Source organism: Sarcophilus harrisii, chromosome 4, assembly GCF_902635505.1.
Source record: "Sarcophilus harrisii chromosome 4, mSarHar1.11, whole genome shotgun sequence".
In the NCBI taxonomy this organism is placed as follows: domain Eukaryota; kingdom Metazoa; phylum Chordata; class Mammalia; order Dasyuromorphia; family Dasyuridae; genus Sarcophilus; species Sarcophilus harrisii.
This window is the reverse complement of record NC_045429.1, coordinates 435,597,296-435,609,494: the sequence shown is the minus strand read 5'-3', so window position 1 is coordinate 435,609,494 and position 12,199 is coordinate 435,597,296. Positions and strand designations below refer to the sequence as shown.

The 12,199-nt window shown below is 50.7% G+C and overlaps 2 protein-coding genes and 1 pseudogene across 3 annotated transcripts in view; all 3 read left to right on the top strand.

The window, feature by feature from the left end:
- SEZ6 (seizure related 6 homolog) overlaps positions 1-2,171 on the top strand; it is a 77,260-nt gene extending 75,089 nt beyond the window's left edge. Inside the window, exons 15-17 of one of the 2 annotated variants that reach the window (XM_031967715.1) lie at positions 278-395; positions 472-574; positions 753-2,171. In XM_031967715.1, coding sequence (XP_031823575.1) covers positions 278-395; positions 472-574; positions 753-782 — 251 coding nt within the window. In that variant the 3' untranslated portion in view covers positions 783-2,171. Of the gene's footprint in view, positions 1-277; positions 396-471; positions 575-736 lie in introns of both variants that reach the window. The other variant, XM_031967714.1, reaches the window with a different exon arrangement.
- A 2,138-nt stretch (positions 2,172-4,309) lies between these two features.
- On the top strand, positions 4,310-5,722 carry LOC116423456 (annotated as a pseudogene).
- A 145-nt stretch (positions 5,723-5,867) lies between these two features.
- The window catches only part of PHF12 (PHD finger protein 12), a 34,308-nt gene continuing 27,976 nt past the window's right edge, over positions 5,868-12,199 (top strand). The window contains exons 1-2 of the mRNA XM_031967713.1: positions 5,868-6,047; positions 6,587-6,768. Coding sequence (XP_031823573.1) covers positions 5,982-6,047; positions 6,587-6,768 — 248 coding nt within the window. The 5' untranslated portion in view covers positions 5,868-5,981. The remainder of the gene's footprint in view (positions 6,048-6,586; positions 6,769-12,199) is intronic.

Sequence of the window (12,199 nt, the reverse complement as noted above, 5' to 3'; positions counted from 1 at the left end):
TGGCGGGGGAAGAGAATCTCACATAGAACCTAGGGAATAAGAGAAGATGTGGGTCTAAGGGAGAAACAGTGGAAGGGAGCCATCCATTATTAACTCACCTCGTCCAGCAACTGGGCACTCATCAGGGAAGGCAATGGGACTAGCGCAGATGTCAACAGCAAAAGCCAAAGAGATGAAGGATGGAAAAAAAGGGGGTGCTAAAGATAGGAAGTAGACATTGGGAACCAAGAGACCTGGCGTTCATGGACTATCACCACTGCATCCTTTGTGCCTACAGTTGCCAAGGCCCCCACTGCCACAAACTCTTTGGATGCTACTCATGTGGCAGCTGCCATCTTCCTGCCTCTGGTGGCTATGGCATTGTTGATGGGAGGCATTTACCTCTACTTCTCTAGGTAAGTGCATCTGCTATTACCACTAAGACACTTCCAGAGGCTCCATGATGATATTCACCCATCTCTCTGTCTGCAGGGTCCAAGGGAAAAGTCCGCTGCAGCTACCTCTGACTCAGCCCCGTTCTTATGACCACATCACCGTCGAATCTGCTTTTGACAATCCTACCTATGAGACTGGAGTAAGTACCCTAATTGAACTTATGGGGCCCCTCCTGCCCAAGAGTCCTCGTCCCTGGCTCCTGACAAGGATCTTTTCTTGAAGGGTTCCCAATTTGTCCAAAATATCCTTTTCCCCAGGGGGATGGGCCAGGATCTGGTGGGTGGTTTCCAACTCCCAGCAGTCTCTTTCCTTTGCAGGAGACGAGGGAATATGAGGTCTCCATTTAGGGAGAGGGGGCAATCTGGGGGAGCCCATCCTGCCTGGCATTACCACCTGGTCGGCAGCTTTCCTGACACTACCTGCTGCCCTACCCACCTCCTGTACATACCACATGGAAAGAGACTCTACCCTAGCCCTTTCAGAGCTGCACCTTCCCCCACATGCACTGCCCCCAACCTGTCTGCCTGGACACTTCTGCCTGCTCTAGGCCCCCGTCTAGGCTCATGAGGGCCTTTGCCTGTGGGCAAGCCAGGCTCAAGCACTAGCCAGTCCCTGTAAGAACAGCTTTCTCCTGCCTCTCTCCCCATCACCAGGTTGGGATCTTGGGTACTGGGAAGTCAGAACATTTCCGTGTAGTCTCTATGCTCTCAAAGCATGGGCAAATGGGCTACAGGTCAGTGGGTGGCAGAAATCTCTCCCTGTGTTCTTCACAGGCAAAGAATAGGGGCAGTCCAAGAGGTGGGGGCCCACACAGGTTTCATGTCCATGATTAGCTCTACCTTCTGAGGGGATGTCTGTTCTCTGGATCTCCCTGGAATGACCTCCCCACACCTCTTGAGTGACTTCAATAAGCTTCCCCAACCCCCCTCTCCTATCCCAGGAGTGGACAACACCCCTTCTCTTCCAAAAGGCAGAAGGGTAGAAAGTAATCAATCCCAGGGAGTCTAAGGGTTTGGAAACTCCTCCCCCTCCCCCCCTCCACTGGTTCTCCCGGGAAGTGTACTCCATACCAAAGGGACTAACCCTATCCTTCCCTGGCCTGCCCCACCCTCTGAAGTTTGGGAGAGATGTGTGTGTGTGTGTGTGTGTGTGTGTGTGTGGGTGTGGGTGTGGGTGTATCTGTGAGACTATGTGTGGGACTGGGTTGAGGGGTGTATGTAAAGGGGATGAGAAGCAACACCCTTTTCACCTGACATGCTGGTTCATTATAAACATCCTTTTCCAATCTAACCTCTCTCAACCCCCACAAAGCCCAGACTTTTAATTTCTTCTTCCACCCTAATTTTTTTCTTTCTTTGTTTTGGGGGATGCTGGGGGGACAAACAAACCCAGGAAAAGGGGAATCCAAAAGCCCAGAAAACTGGTCCTGGGGGCAGAGGTCCAGCCTGCTCCAGTGGGAGACCCAAGGAAATGGTTGCAAGCCACTTTGTGCATATAAAGTGTAACATAGAATCCAGGGTCTGGGCTCCAGCCAGAGAACAATCTTTCATTTCTGTTGTTTCCTTATTAAAAAAATGTTTTCAACAAAGCCGGAAATCAGGTGGATGTTGTTTACTTGTCAAAAGAATATTATGGGGAAAGCAAAGACAAACACAAAAAGGGATCCTGGGCTCCTTAAAAATCACAGGAACAATGTTTATTGAGTGGCCATTTTGTACAAAACAGGGGCTTTGAGACCCAGGGCCTGAAAAAGTAGGTGCCAGGAGGGGAGGGGGATATAACCTGGCCCCTTCCCTGGTGAGCACTCCCTTTGGTAGGGAGCCCAGCTGCTTTTTCAATCCATTCTACTTTTCCTTCCACTGGCACTGCTCTAGAAGCAACAGACTAGACTCAGGGCAGCAGCTTGGCACATTCCCAAGCCCTCAGGCAGGGCTCCACCATTCTTGTTCGATTTGACTATCTTTTTTCTCAAGACATGCATCGCAAACTACCAGCTCCATCCCAGTCTTACTCAGTGGCTTTAATTTCCCTGGGCCTCTTCTCTAAAATGGAGAGGATGAGCCAGGATGCCCCCTAAAGATCCTTCTACTTCCAGATGCTCCAATCTCTCCCTCACCCATATTCCAAGTAATGGGAGAGGGCCTCAATCCTATTAAGAGGGTGCAGTTACCTGATCAACCACAAGAGGTCACCTGCAAAGGATTTTGCCAAATTTGGCTCAGGCTTATGCCCAGTGCCAGCCAGCATGCTCGGGCTATCTCCTTGCAGCTTCCAGGGCTGGGGTTTTCCAAGGTGAGCTGCTTCTCTCCCAGCCCACCAGGACCCTCTCCTTTGCCCTTCTGGGGCTATTCCTTTCTTCCATGACCCAAGTGGGAGGTCTTCTGAGCTGTTTGGTTCCCTGCCACCTGTCACCAGAACAGCCTGATTTCCCTCATTAGCCCGCCTCCTGTTCCTGCTTGTGGCTGCAACTGATGGTGTCGATCAAAACAAAGCCTTGATAGCTGGGCATGGTGCCAAAGGTTCTTCTGCCTCTCTCCCCAGCTGCCCTGCCAAGCGGGTGCCACAGGAATGACACAGCAGCACAGCTGAGCTCTCAGGGGCAAGAGTGAAGCCAAGGGCATTTGAGGTCCCAACCCCAGAAATCCCGTGGGAGAATCCTTAAAAGTGGGCAGCAGGGCTTTAGCAGAGACTTAAGCTGGCAGCCTCTCTCTCTGTTCTCTGTCTCTGTCTCTCTCATCTTTGCTCCACTTTGGGAAGACACGATCACCAACCTTAATGAGCACCAGAGAGGGGCAGCAGAGAAGAGTGAACAACCTGTTTAGCCCCCACAAGTGGACTTCAAAGGGCAGGCTATTCTTTAGAGACCAGGTCAGATCTTTCCCTTCCTAGACATAAATAGCCTGACTGAAGGAGAAGAGATTGGAACCTAAAGTGACATGCTTCTGTTGGTCTTACCATCCCAAAAGGAGGACCAGCAATTTATCAGGGTGAGGCAATGAAGTTCAATTAGGAGAACCATTGGATCCTAGATTGAGAGTTGAAAGGGACCTGCAACACCATTTAATCCATGGTCCTCATTTTATGGATGAGGATACTAAGGCACAAAGGAGGTTAAGTGACTTAATGTGACCTAACATCACCTAAGTGGCAAAAGGCAGAAACAGGATTTGAATACAGGTCCTCAGGTCACCACCCTGACTCTTTAGGTTGGAAAAGGAGTCAAGAAAATAGAGTGCTGATATAACTCTGCCACTAACTGGCAGAGGGACTGGTAACTTTTAATGTTGATGGCGCTGTGTCCAAGCTCTGGTGGACCCTCACTCTGGAGCATGACCTTTATGGACTTCTTTTCAATATGGACCCAAATCTAAAGCGTTCCCAAAGTCTAAGGGAAATAATAGTGGACAAGAACCTATGTCCTTCAGACACCTATCTGGCCGTGTCCCTAGGAGAGACTTGACACCCTCGAGGAGTACGCCCAATTACTTAACAATGCCCCACGAAGAGTCTGGCACACCGTACCATCAACTGCACTCTCCACTTGTAGGTCTCACTCTTGACCTACAGACTTTACTGGGAGCCCTCAGTGGGGACCTCTCTCTGATCAAGAAGGAACGCTACTTCTCAGAGACTACAAATCCCAGCATGCAGCACGCCAGCTCCTAGCGGACTGACCGTCCGCTTACGTAGTTGTTTGTTACAGTAGCAGCAGCTCCCATTTCCACCGCACCACGCTGTCTACCTTGCGTGGCAGCTACAGACAAAGCGCTTTGCACACCTTAATGCACTGTGCAAGTGGGAATTACCCCAGGCTTCCAAAGCGCTTTGCTCTCGACCCTGTGAGGCAGGCAGAGGGTGCAAGTATTATCATTCCCGGCTTAAGGGTGGTTTCTGGTCCAATCCAGGTCTCTCTGGTAGCAATACGACTATTTGGAGCCGGGATTCGAACTCTGAGCAGTCTCCTTAAATCCAGCGCTCTTTCCATATTGTATTGTGCAAAATGTTCCCCCGCCGCCCGGACTACAACTCCCATAGTGCTCTCGCCGAGACTCGTAGACTTCAGTTCCCAGACTGCAAGGCACTTCCCTCCCCCCCCCCCTCCGTAAGCTCGGGGATACCTGGTGCATTGCATGTCGGGAATCGAAGTCCTCTGTAGACAAGTAGCGGATTATTGACGTGGAGGAGCTCTCCGCCTCTGGCCTAGTACTGAAAAGTAATTCCCAGGGGCTGTCGTCCAGAGGCAAGAGCGGGCGGACCTCTCCAGGGAGAAGTGTTATCACCGCCACTCTCCTCCCCGTAAATAACGAGATCCTCGTCTTACAATTAACTGTTCGAGCAGGGAGGAGTCAAGAACTGAGCCGCGGCCGCCGCTGCCCCTCCCCCAGCCTCCCCCCTTCCGTCGCAATGTCCCTTTCCCCCTTTACAAACATGGCGCTGAGATCCAGTGCAGCCGTCAGCACTGGCGCTTAACCAGGCAGTGCCGAATGACATCACTAAAAGCTGCGACCCTACCGACGGCCCTATAGTTCCAGCCGGTACCACAGCTTGTCGCGCCCCGCTCACCCAAGTCGGAGAGCTCCAAGGGTACGGCTGTTTTTTGCTCCCTTTACCAAGATGGCGATGGGAGACGAGCTCTTGTGAAGCGACAATACGCCTGCGCGCGAAGCGGGTGCGGCTTTCGGAGGCGGAGGGGTGTGTGTGAGACGTGAGTGGTGCTTTCAGCACGCCTGCGCAGAAAGCCGTTCGTCTTTGGGCCCCTCCACTGACGTCCGAGGCTGAAGGTTTCCTCTCCTTCTGGCAGCTGCGCCGTGAGCTTCGGGAGCCCTTCGATGCGCTTGCGCGGAAAGAGGGGCCTTGGGATCCCAATGCGCCGGCGTGGTGAGGGGTGGGAGGGGCGTCGGCGCTCTCGGCGATTGCCAGCGCGGCTGCGCGCTGGGGGGCGCCCCCTCTGCGCGGCTGCGCGGGAGCGAGGCCGCCGGCTGTCAGTGCGGTTGCGCGCGGCGAGCGGCGAGCCCGGAGCGCCTGCGCGGGCGGCTTTGCGGGCGCTCGCGGTAAGTTTGCGCCAAGTGCGCGGCAGCGGGGACGCAGACGGCGGCGGCGGCGAGAGGCGGAGCCCGGGGACCCCCCCCATCCCCCTTCCCCCTAGTCCCCTCACACGGCACCACCTCAGCTCACCTCTCGCCCCCCCCGACCCCGACCCCCCTCCCGGGATGGCAGCGCCCGCCAGCCTCCCCGGCCGGGCCGGCGGCCGCCAGCGCCGGCTCTAGCCTGTGGGCCTAGGCCCCGCCGAGGCCCGAGCCCCGGGAGCCCGGAGCCACCGTGCAGCCAGCAGCCCGGCCCGGGACTGAGGGGCCGCGCCCCCCTCACGGCCCGAGGGGAGGACGGTGCCGCCCCGGGGGCCCCGCGGGGGCCGGGGGCTGGGGGGGCGAGGAGGCCGGGCCCTTGGGGCGAGAGGGAGGGTCAGGAGCGCCCCCTCCCCCCCACATCCCCCTCCCCTCGGGGTCGGGGGGGCCGAGCGGAGCGCGCCCAGCCCGGGAGGTGGATGAATGTGGGAGAAAATGGAGACCAAGACGATCGTGTACGACCTGGACACGTCGGGGGGGCTGATGGAGGTAAGAACAGCCCTCCCGGACCCCTCCCCTTTGGGCAGGCAGGCCGGGGAGCCCAGTTCCCCCCGGCCTACAAAGCGGCCCCCCTCCGGGAGCGCCGGCGGAATGGGGGAGGGGGCTCCGGCCCTGGGGGGCCAAGTAGGGGGCGGCTCTGCAGCTCCCCGAGCCCCCGACTCGGATGCCCGCCCCATCCCGCGGCCTCGGGGTGCTTCCCCGGCGCCGCCTCCGCGGCCCCTTTGTGCCTTACCGACCGCTCCCCGCTCCCCGCCCTCGGTCCGCCTCCGGTCCGGCTCCGGGGCCTCGGAAGGCCTGCCGGCTGTCCATACAAGGAAGTGGAGCGCGGTGTCCGCTCGCCGCCTCCCCATCCCCCCGGCCGCCGTCCTCCGCGGGCAGCGGGCCCGGGGCTCGGGAGCCCGAGGCGCAGGCAGGATGGCCCGGAGGCCGAGGACAAAGCGGGAGCGAGGGGCGGGCGGGAGGAAGAGCCGGGGGGCCGGGGCCCGCGCAGGGCCCCCCACGCACGCCCCGTTTGTCCGTGTGCGCAGCAAATCCAAGCCCTGCTCGCCCCCCCCAAGAGCGAAGAAGGCGAGAAGCGGAGCCGCAAGCCCGAGAAGGAGCCGCGCCGGAGCGGCCGGGCCACCAACCACGACAGCTGCGATAGCTGCAAGGAGGGCGGGGACCTGCTCTGTTGCGACCACTGCCCGGCCGCCTTCCACCTCCAGTGCTGGTAGGTCCGCCGCGCCGCGAATAACGGGGCCGGAGAAAGCGGGGAGCCGGGGCGGCTGCCGCTGCCGCCGCCCGAGGGGAGGGAAGCGGGCCCGGGGGAAGCGGAGCGGAGCGCGGCGGCGGCAGCCCGGCCAGCCCCGGCCCCTGCCTCTGTTTACAACATGGCGACCGGCTGTCTCTAAATTATATTTTTATTCTCAGCGCCATTTTGGCTGCAGAGAGGATTTGCCGGCGCGGCGGCGGCCCCGGGAGGCCGGCCCCTGGCCACGGCCACGGCCCCTCCGTGCCCCGCCCCGCGCCTCTTGGGCAACCCTGGCCCCGGCCCCGGCCGGCAATTAGAGCTGCCCCGGGGCGTCCGGGCGCGTCTCTGGGTCGGCCCGGGCCTGGGAAATCCTTGGCCGCCGGGGCGGAAACGAGCGCCCGGCCGCCGGGGGAGGGGAGCGGAGCGGAGGCCGGGAGGCTGGACCGGCGCCGGCTCTTCTTCTGTCCGCCCACCCCGGAGCAGGGCGCCGGCCGCCGCCGCTCTGCCCGCAGCCATCTGGCCCAGAGGCGTTTAAACTTGAGCTTCCGCCCCGAGAAATGGGGCCCCCCTCCCCCCAGGCTTCGGCCGCCTCGGAGCCGGGATTGCGTGTCGGCCTCGGCCTCTCCTGCAGCAGCAGTTGACAGGGCACTGACCGGACAGCCGGGAAAGCTAGCAAAAGCTGTTCAGGGGTGGGGGCTCATTTCCACCTCCCGTTTTTGGGAGGTTGCCTTTTATACGTAGCTGTTCAGTCTGCAGAGATTCTATCTAAGCTCTCTTCTCCAGCATCATTCACATTTTCCCCCAATTTGTGATGGAGTTAAATACTGCATTCTCTACATTTGTGCTAATTGTAGGGGTTTGAACCACTTATTAGACTGATTGCTGATAGTAAGGAAATTAAGGTTGTGGTCAGAAGTTGTGTAGGAAGAAGCCCATCGCTGTTGCCAAGATGGTTTTGTCCGGGAGTGCACCCCAGCATGTGGTGCTGCTGGGGTAGAAATGTTTTTAACCTGCAGGAATCTTTGCTGGTAGCTTTTAAACATTTTATGATGAGATGACTAATACTGTAAGGAGGGGATCCGGGCTTCCTGTACCCGTGATACAGCTGAAGAAAACTCTTGGAGTCGGTCTCTTGGCTGTGTTAGTGCGATGGAATTTCTGTCTGAGATAGTTTATGTGAATTGACAGTTAATTTCAATTACTCCTAATTCAGGTTGTGATTATTTGGTAGATGTCATATTGGGGCGGTGTTGGTGAACATCGTTTGCAGTGTAGGTTAATGTGTTTTTGCTCTTGGATGTAGTTGGTGTTAGTTGAAAGTAATGGCTTGTATGCAGAACTTGGATATTTGATAAGGTCCACGCTCTCTTTAATAAAACTGTCTTTGGAAACCTTAGGCAGTGTATAAGTGTGCAGTGGATTGCAGTATAAAATCTGACCCCTAAATTTTTAAACGCATCCATACCCTGCCCGTGCAGTGAAATTCTGGTTTGTCCCTACTTAGTTTCCGTGTATAAAAATTATTTTTTTCCCTTTGTGAGATTGGGCAGGGTAATTGGCAACTTCAGGTTCCTGCTGAGTAAAGTAGAGCATATGTTTCTCCCTGTCTCCTTAAAAATGTTACTGAATGTAACCTGACAACTTAAATTAATGTTTAAATTATAAAAAACCATATTGTTTATTTGAGGTAAGGCAGTCTAATTTCTGTTTCTTACTGATTGTGAAGAACAGTCTTTTGGTATTGGTGGGGAGGCTGGAAGCTTCCCCCCTTCCCCCACTGAAATTCTTAATTAGTCTTCCTATAGACTGAGCTTATTATTATCACATTCTTTTGCCACCTAACCCAACTCACTGTGCTGCTAAGCTGATAATAATCCATTGACTAATTCATGACAGAGTTGTCCTTAGAGAATTTTTTTATTCCTGCCTTTTTAAAAAAAATGACATCCTCATGATTACACATATAGGCTCCTTTTGGGATTCTGGTTCAACTGATCTGTAGAAGAGTAGTTTGAAAACTATGTTGACTTGCGCAAACTTTTTTTCTTCAATTTCCCATTACGTATTTACTTTGATAAACACAACAATGACTGCTTCCTCCATCCTCCCTGAATGCTTCACTATGTAGCTGGAGTTTTGCAAATCTTTGGAGGCAAAATGCTTTGCAACCTAAGATCTTCAAAGCTTTCTGAGGCAAATCTTTTTAAGTCTCTAGGATTTCTGGTCTGCTTAACTGTGAAAAGGACCTGGTGAAGTGTCTCCAAAACAAGACACAATTTAAATTTGGGGGGTCTTGACTTTGCACAGAACTATGAGATTTTTACCCAGTAGCTAGGCAAGTCAACTGTTTTCTTGACCAGATTTTGCTCTATCCTGTTTTATTCTGGAAGAATAGTGATTTTTCTCGCATTGAGCCTAGAACACCTGGGTTTTTTATTTGTTTTTTTCTGGATCGTTTTCTGTGATTCTGTGAGAGAACACAGTGGTAGAGGGTAGTCTTATGATGTCACTGAACAATAAGAGTTCAGGAAATAATGTGTGAGCACTTGTTTAAGTGACAGTTGAATCATTTATCCAAGTTTAGCTGGTACATCAATTATTCATAGTGGTGGGAAGGGATACCAACTCTGTGTTAGGTGAGGTGGAAGATCTTTTTAAAATGTTCCCTGAACATCTTAATTGCACAGCCTTAAGTTGTGCTTTCTGAAGTTGCCAGTCACACAATGATTAGCTCCTAAGCTATGTTTGAAAGTTAGATTAACTGAGCCTGAACTGAGTTCACTGAACCATCTTTCTGATTGAAATGGGTATGTATGATCACTTCATAGCAAAGTGAACATTGTAGGACATGACTAATAAATTTGGTGGAAAACATGATTTCCTCTCTTACTAAGCTCATAACCCCAAACAGAATTAGGAACTGAGACTGTCCCATTGAGCAGGCATCTACCTTACCTCACTCAGCATGCTTGCTTCCCGTCAGACGGATTTCTGCAGCATTTGCCTCCGCATGTTATATTTGGAATTGTTGGCTGGGTTTCCTCTCGCTGGTATTGGCAGCGGGATCTAAAATGAGGTTTTCGAAGAATGGGAGTGAAAAAGTGTATACTGCATGGATAAAACTGAGCTCGCCTTGGAGTTTTACATATTATTTTCAGTGAGTCACAGCAAGAGAAATTTCTCACATGCAAAACTGTCACCTTTAACTGGCATGTAGAATGTCCTGATGTGATTAGCTAGGAAGATGGCTTTTTCCTGCTTTTGTCAGGTCCACGAGCTGCTCAGCAGCTCCTGGTGTAATGCCATGATGGAGGAGTCCTCTTAGCAGGATTGAGAAATTAAAAGGGACTGGTTTTGAGGTGGAATTTGTGAGGTGTTCCCCGTTTTCTTATTATAAATTGGTTCTTCTGCCAATGGCAGTTCTGAACTTTTATAAACTCTTTTTTTGAGTAGAATGTTTCTAAGCTACAGTGAACAAAACGTTTTCTTTACATTTGCTGTATTTAATGAGATCTGTACATTTTTAAGATTGTGAGTCTTCCATTCAACTTTTTAAGTGATCATAGTTAAGTCAATATTTACTTAAGTTTAGATGGTTACTTTTAAGCTTTGGTTTAAATAAAAACCTATGGATGGTTTTCTATACGAAATACACTTTTGTGAGAAAATTCATTTTAGAAGTTTGAAGTGATCAGCCTAAATTTTAAAAATCTTAATTTGAAGACTACAGATTTATTTTAGTTGTGTGTTTGCCAAAAAAAATTATAATCTGAATGATTTGGAGACCATTGAGTGTAAGAAGAGAAGGTTTAGCCTGAAGAGGAGGACAACATTCTCCTGAAACATTTATCATGATACTTGAAGCAACTTAGTAAACTTGACAAAATTGTTACCATGTTGCTGTATCCAACTTTTTATGATCCCTTGGATTGTACTGTCTGGGATTTTCTTGGCAAAGATGCTGGAGTAGGTTGCCATTTCCTTTTCCAATGATTAAGGCAGACAGATTTACCCAGGGTTTCACAGCTAATAAGAGTATGAACTCTGATTTGAACTCAGATCTTCCCAACTCCAGGCCCAGCTCTCTAATCATTGACTCATCTAGCTGCCCTAGGAAGGTGAATCCACCTGTTTGATGATACTCTTTGGATGCATTTCTCAAAACACTTTGGTAATAAGTATCTCTAATATGGTTATGGCTTTTAAGTGTCAAATTGACTGGTATTCTCTTAGGCTTTTTTGTTAAACAGTTCAGTTATTTTTCAAGTCATTTCTGTGACCCCATTTGGGGTTTTCTTGGCAAAGATACTGTAGTGGTTTGAAATTTCTTTCATGGTGCATTAAGGCAAACAGTATTAAATGACTTGCACAGGGTCACTCCACTAGTGACTAAGGCCCCAAATTCTATTTGCTGTGCTACCTAGCTGCTCACCTTTTGGGTTTTACAATCATGTAAGAAATCTTGTACAATTCTTTCAGTCGTATCTATGGATTCTAGATCTATGGTTCCCATACATCTGTTTTAAGCCTCAGTCAGGTTTAGTTTCAAGGGATTTTTTTTTTTTTAATATAAATCCCAAATCAGAAATTTCCAATAAATTGTCTAATTTGCATTGAAAAGTAGTCCTGTAGTCATTATTGTGTGTGGAAGGAAAATTGATTTATAGCAAGCTCAGAATGAAAGTACAAATTATGTACAAAATTCAAAGAGATATATGCACGCCACTCTCTTCTACTTGTTTTGTCCTCTCTTCCAATAATAATTTAACATCTTTCTTCATCTGAATAAATGACTAGTGAATTTATTTCACTTAGACCCAGATGCTATGCCTTAGTAAAGACAGAGCAAAGTGATTTGTTCCTATTTTGTTCTTTGAACTTTTCTGGCAGAAAATTTCAAAGCTGTATATGATTTTTTTTAATATTGCCTAAATTTCTTCCTCCACCCTCCCCCCCCCCCCAACATGCACTCCCATATATAATCTTAAACATTCATGTGTGGAATCAAGAACCAAGTAGGAAAGTATTCCTTGTATTTGTCCTTATTACCTGGAGGCTCTTGGTTTAAGAAGGAAGATTTTAATTGCTGCAATTTGATTTATAAAACAAGTAATTAACAGCTTGCTTTGAAAATTACTTAGGTCAGCTGACTCATTTAAACCCAGGTTAACTAGAGGGGAGAGCTGATTATGTGCTATGGTGAACTAACTTGTAAATATTAGAATATAAACCCCTATACCAGTAAATGGAGAAAGCATGAAAGAGGGTTTCTTAACCTTTTTTTTATTTCCTGGACCTTTTTGGCATCTGAAGCCTATGGATCCCTTCTCTTGAATGCTTTTAAATTCATAAAATACATAGGCTTACAAAGGAAAACAGTTATGTAAAAAATGACATGGGGGGGGGGGTG